The sequence below is a fragment of the Schistocerca cancellata genome, chromosome 4 (genome assembly GCF_023864275.1).
Source record: "Schistocerca cancellata isolate TAMUIC-IGC-003103 chromosome 4, iqSchCanc2.1, whole genome shotgun sequence".
In the NCBI taxonomy this organism is placed as follows: Eukaryota; Metazoa; Arthropoda; class Insecta; order Orthoptera; family Acrididae; genus Schistocerca; species Schistocerca cancellata.
The window spans coordinates 778,516,065-778,531,102 of record NC_064629.1 but is presented as its reverse complement, the minus strand read 5'-3'; the positions used below and the strand labels follow the sequence as shown (position 1 = coordinate 778,531,102).

The following is a 15,038-nucleotide window of genomic DNA, read 5'->3' as shown; positions in this document are numbered from 1 at the left end:
GCATAATTGGGTCCCTTAACAATATGGCTGCCAAGGAGGGGAAGAAATCCAATGTGCGCTCTGTGTGCATACCAGTAGGAGTTATTCCAGATGTAAAATCGGTGCTTCTGGATACCACGAGGAGCACAGGATGTAGCCATCTGCCAGTGGTGGCTCATGGCAGAAATAATGATGTGTGTTGCTTTAGATTGGAAGAGATTCTGTCTGGTTTCAGGCAGCTATCAGAATTGGTAAGCACTGGCAGTCTTGCTTTTGAGATGAAAACAGAGCATTGTCAACAGGACCAGTTGCAGAATTTTGTTACAGACCCAAGTGGATGGTATGAATCAGAGGCTCAGATGGTTCTGTGGCTGTGTAAGCTGCAGGTTTCTCGACTTGCACCATGGGGTGGTGGGGGATTGGGATCCTCTGAGAAGGTCAGGGATCCACTACATACAGCAGGCGGCTACACATATAGCAGGGGCTGTGTGGAGTGGACTGGTTTTTTTAGGTTGAATGGTCTCAGGAAAGTATAGAATGAGCTATAGTCAGAAAGGGTTCAGTACAAACACAGGATGAGGATAGTTTTAGCAACTATCAGTATTGTCATAGTTGTGTTGAGAGGGAGCCAGAGCTCCAAGTGCTAATAGAAAGCACTGAAGGTCAAATTGTTATACATATTGAAAGGTGGCTAAAGCCAGAGATATCAGCTGAAATTTTTACAAAGGACCTAATGGTGTTCAGGAAAGATGGGTTAAATAATATTGGTGGTGGACTGTTTGTTGCTGTCAGAAATAGTTTATCTTGTAGTGAAACTGAATTGTATACTTCCTGTGAGTTAATACGGGTAGTAGTTGTACTTGACAACTGGAATAAATTAATAATTGCTTCCTTTTACTGACTACCCAACTCAGCTGATTCATTTGCTGAACAGTTCAAAGAAAACATGAGTCACATCAAATAGGTAACCCACTCATTCATTATAGTTAGTGGTAACTTCAATCTACCCTCAATATGTTGATGAAAACATGTGTTAAAGTTGGTGGTTGGTCCAAAACATGCTCCAAAATCTAACAACATGCTTTCTCGTAAAATTCTTGTGAACAGTTACTTCAGGAGTCCACTTAAATTTTGAATGGTTGTGAAATGAAAGTTGACTTCTTAGCAACAAATAATTCTGAGCAAATAGAGAGAATATTGACAGATAGAGGTATTAGTGACCACAAGGTTATGAGACTCAAAACTCTAAGCACCCAGACGCACCAAGAATAAACAGAAAATACATCTATTTAAGAAAGTAGATTAAAATTCACCTGATACCTTGCTAAGAGATGGTCTCCACTCCTTCCAAACTAACTATGTAAACATAGACCAGATTGGCTTAAATTCAAAGAAATGGTATTGGCAGCAATTGCGTGATTTATACCAAATAAAAAGACTTCAACTCAAGTTGCATGCCTGTGAAGTATCATCTCATTTGTGTGACTTGATTTGTGAATTCCTGTCAGAAAGGTCACAGTTCAAAGTAATTGTTGGGAAGTCATCAAGTAAAATAGAAATGACGCTTGACATTCCCCAAGGAAGTGTTATGGGATCTCTGATGTTCATAATCTATATAAATCATTCAGGATACAATTTCTGTCACCCTTTAAGACTATTTGTAGATGATGCTATCATCTAGTAATCTCATCAGAAGATCAAAACCAATTTCAAAATAATTTAGACTGGATATCTGTATGATGCAGAAAGTGGCCGTTGATTCTAAGCAAGGAAAAATGTGAGGTCATCCACATGAGTAATAAAAGGAATACATTAAATTTCATTTACAGGATAAGACACACAAATCTAAAGGCTATTAATTCAACTAAAAGTCTAAGAACTACAGCCACAAACACCTTAAATTGGGATGATCACATAGACAGTGTAGTGGAAAAGCAAATGAAATACTGCATTTTATTGGCAGAATACTTAAAAGATGGCACAGGGCTACTAAAGAGACTGCCTACACTACACTTCTCTGTTCTCCACTAGAGTATTGCTGTGCATTATGGGGTCCTTAGCAGGTTGGTGGAGATCTCTTCTGAACAGCACATTGCAAGGCATCCCAGATATGCTCAATAATGTTCATATCTGGGGAGTTTGGTGACCAGTGGAAATGTTTAAACTCAGAAGAGTGTTTGTGGAGCCACTCTGTAGCAATTCTGGATGTGTGGGGTGTCGCATTGTCCTGCTAGAATTTCCCAAGTTCATCAGAATGCACAATGGACATGAATGGATGCAGGTGATCAGACAGGATGCTTACATGTGTGTTACCTAGCAGAGTCATATCTAGATGTATCAGGGGTCCCATACCAACTGCAAACACTCCACACCATTACAGAGCCTCCATCTGCTTGAACAGTCCCCTGCTGGCATGCAGGGTTCGTGGATTCATGAGGTTGTCTCTGTACCTGTACACGTCCATCCACTCGAAACAATTTGAAATGAGACTCGTCTGACCGGGCAACATGTTTCCAGTCATCAACAGTCCAATGTCAGTGTTGACGGGTCCAGGCAAGGTGTAAAGCTTTGTGTCACCCAGTCATCAATGGTACACAAATAGGCCTTCGGCTCTGAAAGCCCATACCAATGATGTTTTGTTGAATGGTTCGCACACTGATACTTGTTGGTGGCTCAGCATTGAAACCTGCAGTAATTTGTGGAAGGGCTGCATTTCTGTCACACTGAATAATTCTCCTCAGACATTGTTGGTCCCATTCTTGCAGGATCTTTCTCTGGCCTCAGTGATATTGGAGATTTGATGTTTTACTGGATTCCTGATATTCACAGTACACTCTTGAAATGGTCATATGGGAAAACCCCATTTCGTCAGTATGTTGGAGATGCTGTGTCCCATCACTGATGCGCTGACTATAACACCAAGTTCAGACTCACTTAAACGTTGGTAACCTGCTGTTGTAGCAACAGTAACTGATGTAACAACTGCACCAGACACTTGTTGTCTTCTATAGGCGTGGCCAACCGCAGCACCGTATTCTGCCTGTTTACATATCTCTGTATTTGAATGTGCCTGCATATACAAGCTTTTTGGCACATCAGTGTATGTCCATATATGTCAAGTTTGACATCCACAGTATCACAGTTACATTTGTTTGTACTTGATAATTACCAATGTGTTGTCTGCCCCTGGTAGCTGAGTGGTCAGTGTGACAGAATGTCAATCCTAAGAGCCTGGGATCAATTCCCAGCTGGGTCGGAGATTTTCTCTGCTCAGGGAATGGGTGCTGTGTTGTCATAATCATCATCATTTCATCCCCATCAATGCGCAAGTCGCCAAAGTGGCGTCAAATCAAAAGACTTGCACCCGGCGAACGGTATACCCAATGGGAGGCCCTAGTCACTCGACATTTACATTTTACCAATGTGTTGATAGTCCTTGTTCCACAGATCTCATACTTCGGTGTTACTTGTAGCTACCTGTCTAGCATACAGCAGTGTCTCAAACAAAGCCTGCTTTTTCGTAAACAGTTGTATGGTGATGAATGGGTAGTGCCTCATTCTTTTGTATATTGTGGTAATCTCTAAGCAGAGTCTCTAAGCAGAGCTCTGAAAATCTTTAGTGGGTAGATATTGCTTAGCAGGGGAAGCCAGGAGACAGGAGTTGGTCTGATTGCACCAGTAATCATGGGCATCATGTTGAGCTGCACATTGATGAGGCTGGTATGACAACTACTTGTATTACACCATGCTGAAGCACACATATCCATTGGATACCTCCAGGTTGTGCCACACAGTCTCTGAATGATGTTGTGAGTTTTAATCTTGGCTGAAGTTTTAATCTTGGCTAATGTGTTTCCAAGATGTTTTTTAATAAGATAGAGTGCAGTCAAGTGTTATGCCAAGATACTTGGGGTAACAACCTACAGATTAGCATGTTTGTTTTTAAGCTGAAATGCACAAGTCTTGCTCTGACTGTTACTGGGCTTCAGTCTACATGTTTTGAAATATTAGTTAAGGACTGCTAAGTCTTTTGTTAGTGTTCCGTCTGACTGACATAGCTCTTTTAATTGACAAGCCAGAACAGTGTCACCTGAATAACAGAATTTCATTGACGTCGTTTCTGGAAGGTTATAAATATAAAGGCTAAACAGGAGAGGTACAAGAACTGAGGCCTGTGGCAGGCCATTCTTTAGTTTTTGTATCAAACTTCTATTTTTCCCCGAAGCAAACCTGAAAGTATCAATTACTTATCATGTTATTAAAAAGAGATAAAGGTTGTATGAAAGTTGTCACCACAGCTTTGATGAGGCCTAAAACCCGCTTGTTCCATTTGAATGTGTTCTAAAATACACCCATCAATTCTGTTGTAAATGTCTCTCCAGGAGCTTATACATGCAAATAAGCAGGGAAATTGGGTGAGAGTTCTGTGGGAGATTCAGTTATTTTTTAGGTTTTAAGATTTCCACAATTTTTGTATTTTTCAGTTCCTTGGAAAGCATTTCTTTTTTTTAAATAATAGAGAAGAACTGAATCAGATAATGTTTGGCATTTTCCCTTGGATGAGTTAAAAATTCTGAATTTATGTTATCAGACCCCTTGGCCTTACCGCTAAAGCTACCTCCAATTCATCTAAGGTGTGTGGGGAACAGATTTTTTATCTCTTTTTGATCCTGATTTTTTATATCTGCGCAATCTGGACGTATTTACAATATGGTTAGCAGTATGACTGGCTGAAACACCAGGCTTCTGATCATGTTTATTAAAGGAGCCACCCGATTTATGGAGCAAAGACCAAACCTTCCTACTTGAACATTTGAAATTCAGGTTTTCTACCATTCAGACCAGTGCACTTTGCTTGCATTATCGAAATTATGGAGAAGTTAATTTGCAATGTCACTGTCTCCATTTCTGTTAAACTGTTCATATAGGTGTTCACATCTCTCATCCCACCCTGGGATATATTCTCTCCTATATCCACGAGGAAGATGTTTCTTAACAGATGCAAGAACAGCTTCAACTAAACAGCTGTAGCTCTGGAGTTCTGATGGAATCAAACAAATATATTTTTCTAGGTGGTCTGAGAAACCCTGCCAAATTGTCTCCAAAATTCCACCTAGGTCATGGCACTGATGTTACCAGTGGGATGGATAAGCCAATATTGAGAATAACAGGCCTGTGTTGGCTATGTGGGAAGTCTGACAGGACTTTTCTTGATGTAGGAATTGGTTGGTCTTTATGATCATCCGAGACAAAACAGACATGTAGGTTATAGTCTCTGTGCTATGCAGCTGATCTAAATGTATCCAAATCCTTGGTGTCAAAAACTAGTCAAAGATTGTTATTTTCAACCCAATCAATAAGTGCATTATGACAGCTGCTCTGTGGATACTTCCACTGTTCATGGTGGCTGTTAAAATCACCAGCATTTATTGATGATAGATGGACAGTAATTGATTGAACATTTGGTGGCCAATCTCCATTAGTTGATTTGTAGATATTATAGGTAGAGAACTCTTCAAGCTTTCTTGAAACATTATGAATTTCATCAGCTGTATTTGCTGATATTAGGAGTGTGTGATCAATGTTAGCTCTAAGATAATTAACAACACCATAACCACTTTGGAAGTTGTGCCAGTAAGCTCACAGCCATATAATCTTTCCTCTTTTACAAAAATGTTCTTCATTTGATGCATGTGTTCCCTGGATTGAAACCGCTTCAGTATTACTACTTAAGGGGACTGGTATAGGGGTAAACTTGAAAAAACTGTCAGTTGTCTAAATAGTGTAACCCAAAGAATAAGATTTATAAGCCCTTATAATGCTTACTATCTTTTAAGACATCCTCTGGGAACATTTTGCGTATGAACTACACCTTTAGTTCTCACACTTTTTTAATTTTTTTGTTGTTGCAAGTGAAATAAACCATGATAATTATTTATGTACATCATAGGTACACGTTACTCAAAATACAAACAAAGTAGAAGGTTTATTTTATTCCTGTAAGCTCTTTACAGTATTCTCTTTAAAGCAGATTATTGAAAACATGGTGCTGTTATAAATAGTGGTACAAAAAAATTTTAAGTATGATATCAAACATTTTGGAAATGAATTCAGGGTTTTTCTTCAAAAAAAAAAAAACATTTTATTTTCAAAGTTAAGTCACAAGAGTAGTGTACTTTTTAGTTAAGCATGTTTTCAGACAGTATACAAAATTTCAGCTCTCTATCTTTAATAGTTTTTAGACAGAGTGTACCAGATCATGAAATGATTTAACTTTCGGGAAATCCAAGTTAAAGTTAAAACATGCTTTTTCTATTAAACTTGCATGGGTCTAATGCATCCCAGGTCCTTATTAATCTTGTTTCCTGTGTTGTTCTTCCTCCCTTCTCTTTTTCACACTTCTTCTTCTTACTCTGGCTACTTTGGTGGCTTCCAACACTGATTTTTCTGCTTCGAAGAGTCTCCTTCGGTCAATGGCTAATAGAGCTCTATGCATATTTAGTCCACTAGGCACTCCCATCAATTCCATAACATTAAGCCTTGACATTGAACCATTACTGAAAAATAAAACAGCATCTAGCACACCTATTTTCGAAGTATTTAGTCCTACTAGAACAGTTTTTGGTATCCGTTCCCATATACGATTGTTGGAACTTTCATTTGGATTTTGAGTCCTACCATATAAATAATTATCTAATAATCTTGTGACACGAAGATCCCTATATATAGGTTTTATAACTTCCATTATAGCAAATGGCAAAGAATGTTTATGGTTGTAGGTCTCACCTTGAGTAACAGCCCGCTGGTAGCCACACCATGAATCACTGCCAGGTGGGCAGAGTATATGACATGAGTTGTCACCCGTAGAGGATTTATAAAAGAAGGTAGCCCATTCTACCTTTTTCATTCCCTCAAGGTCATTTTTATTTTGTCTTATGGTTTTTCCATAATAATACTGCAACCTGTCTATTTCCTCGTCTGCAAGCCAACAACGTCCACTAATGCACTTAATCTTTAAATTACTCTTCAAGTTCCTCAGTCTTGCACCTGTCGTTTTCTGGACATGTCCAACACATTCCATTTTTTCAATTTTTGTGTCAGCATAAAGTTTAGATTCACAAACTTTTTGGTACCCTTTTGAGTCTCCATCTCCTAGGTTATATGTATTAATTATGCCATATTTCTCCACTGATCTGTGAAATATTTATGTATTTATTTATCCATCCTTAGACAATATACAGTGTATGGATGTTGTCAGTGAATGTGCAAATTATGGTATGAAGTCTAAATATTTTCTTAATGAATGCCATTTTACATTGTTTAATAAGCATAGATATTTTGATGTAGAACTAACATACATAAATACAAAGCCCTGCAGACATATTACATAAATGAAAGAAGATAATTTATATTGTTAAAATAAATGTGCTAGGTGTGCTGATATGGAACTAGCAGACATAAATACATAGGCATAAATACATAATACATGAATGCAAAAAAAAATATTTGATGTCAGGTATAACTTATGCTAGGTGTTCCCAACAATTCTTTGGTTTTCATTTAAGATATTCGTCCAAAGTGTAGAAACAATGCTCTTGCAAAACACATTTTACAGTATTTTTAAAGGAATAAAAATATGTTCATTACACCTTCAGATTAATCAAACATTTATGGTTTTCAGTTCCACTAGTACAGCCATGACAGTACTTGATAATACATTCCACATCAATGACTTTACCATAGTCCATGAGGTATCCATCACTACTCCACTTAGGGAATTATGGCCTCTTCGTTGCCAGGATGGATCAATGGCTGTAGACGTACATGTATTGCTGTCATTCATGTCTACACTTTCCTGAACAACATTTTTCATACTATAATTTGCTACTTCTAAAGTCTGCAGAGTAATTTTATTGTACCTTTTAAACCTTGTAGGGGGAGGCAAGCCCATAAGGGCACAGAAAATTTGTGCACTTCTGTAACCTTTGCCTATACACCTCATAGCCTAAGCAAGTTTAATATTTGTGTTGTACTCCCTCTGTTTAGTTATGCCACAAGTATAACCACATTTGCTTAAATCACAAAAATTGCAAACAATTCTTAATTTTGATGCACAACTTCTAGCACGTATCAACTCAGCTTCACACCACTTGCGCCACATTCCTTACACTGCAAAGAGTTATTTATTCATTCAGATAGAGCAGAGAGTTCAGCAATAACAGAACCTCAATCAGCATTAATACTGTCAAACCCACTGTCCAAATATTTCAGTTTTAGCTTCGAACCACTTGGTGTAATTGAAGCTGATTCAAGTGGTGTATCAGGTTGTATTTCAGTATTAGCAGAGTTAATCTGTTTTGATGAACTGATTTCCATAAAATTTATGTTGTTTAACACTGAAATTCTTAATTTTTTGCATTGCTTTCAGGTGGACTAAGAAACTCACACACATAATAAGAAAAGCATGCACTCAATTACTTTGCAGTAAACAAAATATGTGCACCAAAACAACGGCAGACAATGAATAATGTCTCTGTATAAACAAAAGATAAGCGACTGTAAAACTTTCACAAGTTAGCCAACTTAAGGGCCTAAAAAATCATAAAAACAAAACAAGTAGTAGCAAAACTTTATTTTTAACAGAGCTGACTGTGTGCCATTGAGACGTCGTGGTACGTGCAGCAATCTACAATTTGTCATGCAGCTAAGGTACTGCTGGCTAAGGTGTTGCTGGGAGTGCTGAATAAACGTCTATATGAGAAGTTGGATAGGTGGATGGAGGAGGAACTATTTGGATGTAGAAGAGGAAAAGGAACAAGAAATGCTATGGACATTGTGAAGGATCGTAGGGGGAAGATATATTGAAAAGGCTAGAGAAATTTATGTGGTTTTTATTGATTTGGGAAAAAGCTTTCGAGAGAGTTCAGTGGAACAAGCTGATGGATATTTTGAAGTAGAAAGGAATAAATTGGAAGGAGAGATGATGAGTACATAATATGTATTTACAACAGAAAGTAAGAACAGGGATTGTCTCCTTTGTTGTTCAGCTTATACCTGGAAGAGGTTATTGCAAAAGGCTTAAATTAAAAAAGAAGAGTATGTATTAGTGGTAAGAGAATGGAATGTATTGAGAGATGCTGATAACATGTTATCAGTGGCAGAAGGTGCAGAAATTGTAAGTAAAATGCTAAAAGATCTGAATGAAGCTTATATGGAACATGGGATGAGAATCAGTACAGCAAAAACAGAGAGTATGATGATTGCCACAGGAAAGAAACTGGCAAATATTTTAAGATGGGACAGATTAGTATTAGCCAAGTAATAACATTTAAATATCTTGGAAGTATGGTCACTGAAGACTTAAGATGTCATCAGGAGGTGAAAACTCATATTGTTGTAGTGAAGAAGGCTTTCAGGAGAAAGAAGTAAGTATTGTGTGGCAAACTAGATAAAGATCTGAGAAAAGGCTTGGCCAGTGTTTTGTCTGGAATGTGGCACTCTATGGGGGCTGAAACATGGACACTAAAATGAGAGGAAAAAATGCTAGAAGAGTTTCAGATATGGACATGGAGGAGAATGGAGAGGATAAGCTGGATGGGAAGAATGACTAACAAAAGTGTGTTGGGCAGGGGTTGGTGAAACGAGAAGACTGCTGCACTTTATAAGAGAAAGGAAGAGAGTGCTTTTGAAGGACTAGTTTGTGGAAGGAGATTTAGGGGAAGGAGGATATATAAGATGATATATGTCATAAAGGGAAGTGGAAATTACACAGACCTGAAGTGGATGGCAGAAGGAAGGAGACCATGGGGATTTCCATCTCAGACCTGTTTTTGGGCTTGTGGCGCTGATGAGGTCAACACCAGCATCGATATGCGTTCGTCTTTGGACTCTGAGCATCATCTTTGGACTCTGAGCATTGTTTTTGGGCAGTTCCACCATGTTCAGTTCTCTGTGAGCCTTGCATGTGTTTAGGTGAATAAATGAACTACTGCTAAATGGGTGTTGTTTGGTGTAACCAACCCGAACAATCTCCTCACTGGTGACTCCGATGTGATATGAACATGCAACAAACAATACTAAATCTACCCAGACCTCCATCATTCAAAGAGATCTGGCACTTTCTGGGGACAGTTAATTATTATTGCCAACATCAACCTCGGGCTGCAGAGATTCAGACTCCACTGACGGACGCCTTGGCAGGCACCAATACTTCTGATACCTCGGCCCATTCCATGGACCCCTGTTATGACTGATTCTTTCACTGCCCTCAAAAATCATCTTGCTGAGGCCTGCACCATCGTGCATCCTCATCCCAATGCGCAGCTTTTCATCACCACAGATGCGAGTGATACTGTCATTGGCGCTGTCCTTAGCCAGACAATCGACGGCCAAACTTTGCCTCTGCAGTTCTTCTCGCACCAGACCACCAATGCACAACGGAAATATTTCACATTTGACAGGTAGTTGCTCGGGGTCTACAAAGCGATCAAGCATTTTAAGACTGACATTGAGGGACGCCCTTTCTTTGTTTTAATGGACCACAAACCTCTGGCTGCAGCCATTACAAACCCGCCAGCTGACCCGCCTCCTCGCCACTTCAGATACATGGACTTTATATGTCAGTTCACCACCGATGTCAGACACATAAAGGGTGCTGACAATATAGTTGCTGATTTCCTTTCACGAGTTGACGCCGTCCATTCGCTTTTAGACCTCTCTGAACTGCCTAACCTTCAACCCGCCGACGAGGAAACACAAAACCTGATTTCAAACTCTACTTCTTCACTACACTTTGTCTGCACCACCTTCCCTGGCATTTCTGGTGAGATCTGGTGAGACGACAGTATGGGCACGTTACGCCCCCTCATCCCAACCACGCTCCATCGAGCTGTCTTCAACGCATTGCATAATTTAGCTCACCCCGATGTTTGTGCGTCTGCCGGCCTCTTTGCAGAGCACTTTGTGTGGAGAAATGTCAAAAAGGACTGCCAGCAATGAGCATGCTCCTGCGTCGCATGCCAATGCTGCAAAGTACACAAGCACACTTCACCCCCCTCGGCGTCTTTTCGATCCCTCCTGGGCGTTTCCAGCATATTCATATTGACATTGTCGGTCCTCTCTCCCCCTATAACGGCTTTCATTATGTTCTCCCATCTATCGACCGAACAACTCGCTGGGTTGAGGCTGTCCCCCTCCCCAATATTATGGCAGAAACTGTTGCTCGAGCTTTCGTCGAGTCATGGGTATTGCGTTTCGGATGTCCAGCTATCATCATGACTGACCAGGGCAGACAATTTGAGTTGGCCCTGTTCAATGGGATTTGTAATGTTTGCGGCATCCGGCACATCCGTACCACAGCATATCACCCTCAAAGTAATGGGCTAGTCGAGTGCTGGCACCACACTTTCAAGGCAGCTCTTCGATGCCACGACTCTCTATGGATGGAGGCCCTTCCCCTTGTGCTACTCAGCATTCGTGCGATTTATAAGGAAGACCTCAAAGGCACAATAGCCGAGTTTTTATACGGCCAGAACATTGTTCTCCCTGGCGAACTTGTGAGCCCTTCCCCTTCTCTCCCTCAGTCTGACTTACCTTCCTTCATGGACCGCATCAGATGCCAATTCATCAACCTCTATATCCCTCCACCCACCAGTCATTCCCTCCCTAAGGTTCACATCCCGAGACAATTGCGAGTATGTCATTCTGCGAGATGACACTGTCCATGCCCCCCTCCAGCCTCCATATACCGGCCCGTACCAAGTTCTCCGGTGCTCAGCCAACACCTATGACATCCAGATGAAAGATTCAGCTGTTACAGTCTCTCTCAACAGACTTAAGCCTGCTCATGTTGAGCCTTCTTCTACCCCCCTTCAGGCCACCACCATGCCACTCACTGTCATAGCTCACGACGCTCCGACCACTCCCTCCACGTCGGACTTACACACTCCGTCGAGTGACTCCCCACTCCAATCGTCGAGCTTTCCTCCGACCTCGCCCTCTACTCTGGTCTCACGCACTCCATCGAGTGACCACGTCGAGCTTACCTACAATCACACCCTCGCCACCGGGCCCTTCGCGGATCCCTTCGACCTCTCCACCGTCACCTGCCTCGCCCTGTCGAAGTTTCTCACCCCCCCTCCCCCCCCCCCCATCTTGAACGTGCCCTCACTCGAGGTGTTTGTGCCTGTCCCCCCGGACATAATCCACGACATCTCAATAATACTGTGTGATTATAAACTGTTCGTCTTGTGTTTCTCTTCATCCAGTGCTCATGACACAACCTCCACCATTCCCTGCCACCAGGTGAAATGTGTTCCCCTCCCACTTGATGTTGACCTGGTCATGCTTCGTGTGTTCGCCATGCCCACTGGAAACATCGTCATTGTCGCTCCCTTCCACCCGCAAACCGCCGGCCTACCTGTCGCTGCACGACCAGCACACCCAGTATGCGGCTTGCTTCAGCGACTTCCAGGTTCGGTGGCCGAACCTTCCTTCACGACATCTACCCACACAGCTGCCCGACGACGCTGTAGAGCTGACTGTGGTCTGGCTCCCGCGGACCACCCCTGACGATGCCTTAGTCAGAACACCCCCCCTCCCTCCCTGGCTCTCAAGAGTACTCTGTACTGCGGGGGGGGGGGGGGGGGGGGGGCTATGTGGTGCCGATGAGGTCAACACCAACATCGATATGCATTCGTCTTTGGACTCTGAGCATCGTCTTTGGACCCGAACAATCTCCTCAGGCTGAACACTAATGATGATGATAACACATTGACTAATTATTAAGCAACAGTAACATAAAAATGGTGCAACAAATGAAACTGAGGTCCCAGATGACAGCTGTGGCACAAGTGATGATGCCAGATACTGTAATTACTTCCTCACATTGGCAGCAAATAGTACACCACCTAATCAACAAGCAGTTACAGATGCATTTGATTTACTATGGCAGACAATTTGGGCACCACTGACACACATTAATTTCAGGGTTACAACCTGTGAAGAGATTAAAAGATCGTTACATCTTTAAGAAGTATTAATTATTCTGACTGTAATGATGTTTCATTACATTAAAATCTTGTGCTGATTTTATAGGACAACTGTTGAGCTACCTGTATATCTGCCAATGACTCAATGGATGTTTCTGGACGAATTAATTATGAAGTAGAGTGACCTATCTGTAAAAATGTATACAAGCAAACCATCTCTCATTACAGGCACATTTCCTGTCTACTTGTCCTTTTTTGAATTTGAGAAATCATAAAATAGAAAACTGGCTCATTTCTTAGATCATAACTTGTTAACTATCTCACAATTTGACTCTCCTAAAGGAGTCTCTATAGAGAAAGTTACATTTGATGACACACATTTGGTTCCAGCAGATCTAAATAGCAAAAATCATCCTGTTGATGTATTCTGTGACCTTGCCATACTTCCAATAAATTTAAAGAACTGTGCGAAAGAAACACTTATACAAAAAAGTAAATGTTCATGGTTGTACATTAAATTATAAAATATGTATAAAATTCCTTGCATTCCAGCTGGTTAGCAAGTTAAACAAAAACAACGCACAGAAAAACTAACCATGGAGCTCAGGTTGACATATTTGTTGCTAATAAAAATCAGTATCATTTGAATTGTGGTCTAAGCAACTATTACACAAGAGAGAAAAGTAATAACTATATAAATATTTTCTCCTTGGCTAGGTTTTAGAAAGGGTTCCTGAATTCTCATGTGAAAGTCTTCAACAAGTTCTCATCTGCCAAAACTATGAAATTGAGACCATATGAACATGGAATAAAACTAAAATTAACAGTTATTGGTCATTTATTCTGTATGTTATTTGTTTATCTCAATTCAGTGAATGCAAATTTCTGTTAGCTGCATGACAAATATCAGTGTTCATTGTAAATATCTCTTTACTTTAATCACTCATAGATGCTGTTGTTCTGTAACAATTTCAATGTTATATGTAAATGTTAAGTGGAACTATTTAACATAACTAAGTAGAACAGCTTTTCCCTATAGATAATTAATAATACCAGAGCATCTGCTCTCTCTCTCTCTCTCTCTCCATGTCTGTGGGTGTTCTCTTTCTTGACAATGTATCTAAGATAAACAGGAGCCTAAGTTGAAAGTCCCTTTTCAGGTTATAATGGCTTTTTTTATTCATTATTATAGGTCACTGAGTACTATCTGCTCAGATCGGTTTGATGATTCACTGGCAGAATGGACCACATTACATGATAATTCAAAAAATGAAAACAAAAAACCTGCAGAAAAGAGCAGCACGATATTTCACAACAATGCAGAGGTCACCCTAAACAATGATGAAAGGTATTGCTTGTATTTTGACATGGTCTCTCTTTATAAAGATAGTTTTATCCTGTAAAGTATATCTGTTCCTATTAAGATTTTTAAAAAATTGTATTTGTATGAAAAGTATTATTTTGTGACAGTTTAAGATTTGAAGACAATCTACTGTAATTTAAAGATACTTCAGTGGTTTATGTTCTTAATTATATGGCTTCAAATGGAATATAAGAGTGTTTGACATGTTACCAGTTGATCCTCAAAGCAGGTTTCAAATATTTTTGTAATTTCTGACAGTAAATTGCAATTAAATTACTTTGTATAATTTTGTCAAATTTCATGATACTTCATATGTGCTATGAATAGGGGTGTAAATATCCAATTTATATTTTCAATACCACTTGATTTTAGACTTGCAGTATTGTGAGTATTGAGATGTGACTGGCATCATACTACAGCTTAGAACACACTGTAACACTTATTTTGATTAGAAGTTGGTTTATATTATGTAACTGTGTATCTGCAATTATGGAGTGTGTATTCTTTGTTAGTTAAAGTCATTAACTTGTGACAGGAAATTTAGAGTTTTGTAATGTATATATGAAAAAAGCAAAATGATTTGTTAAAATAATCAATTTTGATAATATGTGTATGTTTATAAAAAAGACAATGGTTATTGAAAGCTGGTTCATGCTTAGGGCACTTGTATTTGTAATATGGAAAAGATGTAGGGAAGTCCCTCCACA

At 39.9% G+C, this 15,038-nt stretch overlaps 1 protein-coding gene across 1 annotated transcript in view; it reads left to right on the top strand.

The window, feature by feature from the left end:
• LOC126184423 (ATP-dependent DNA helicase Q5-like) overlaps positions 1-8,507 on the top strand; it is a 179,010-nt gene extending 170,503 nt beyond the window's left edge. The window contains exon 10 of the mRNA XM_049926812.1: positions 8,408-8,507. Within this exon, the coding sequence (XP_049782769.1) occupies positions 8,408-8,507 (100 nt within the window). The remainder of the gene's footprint in view (positions 1-8,407) is intronic.
• The last annotated feature ends 6,531 nt before the right edge of the window (positions 8,508-15,038 follow it).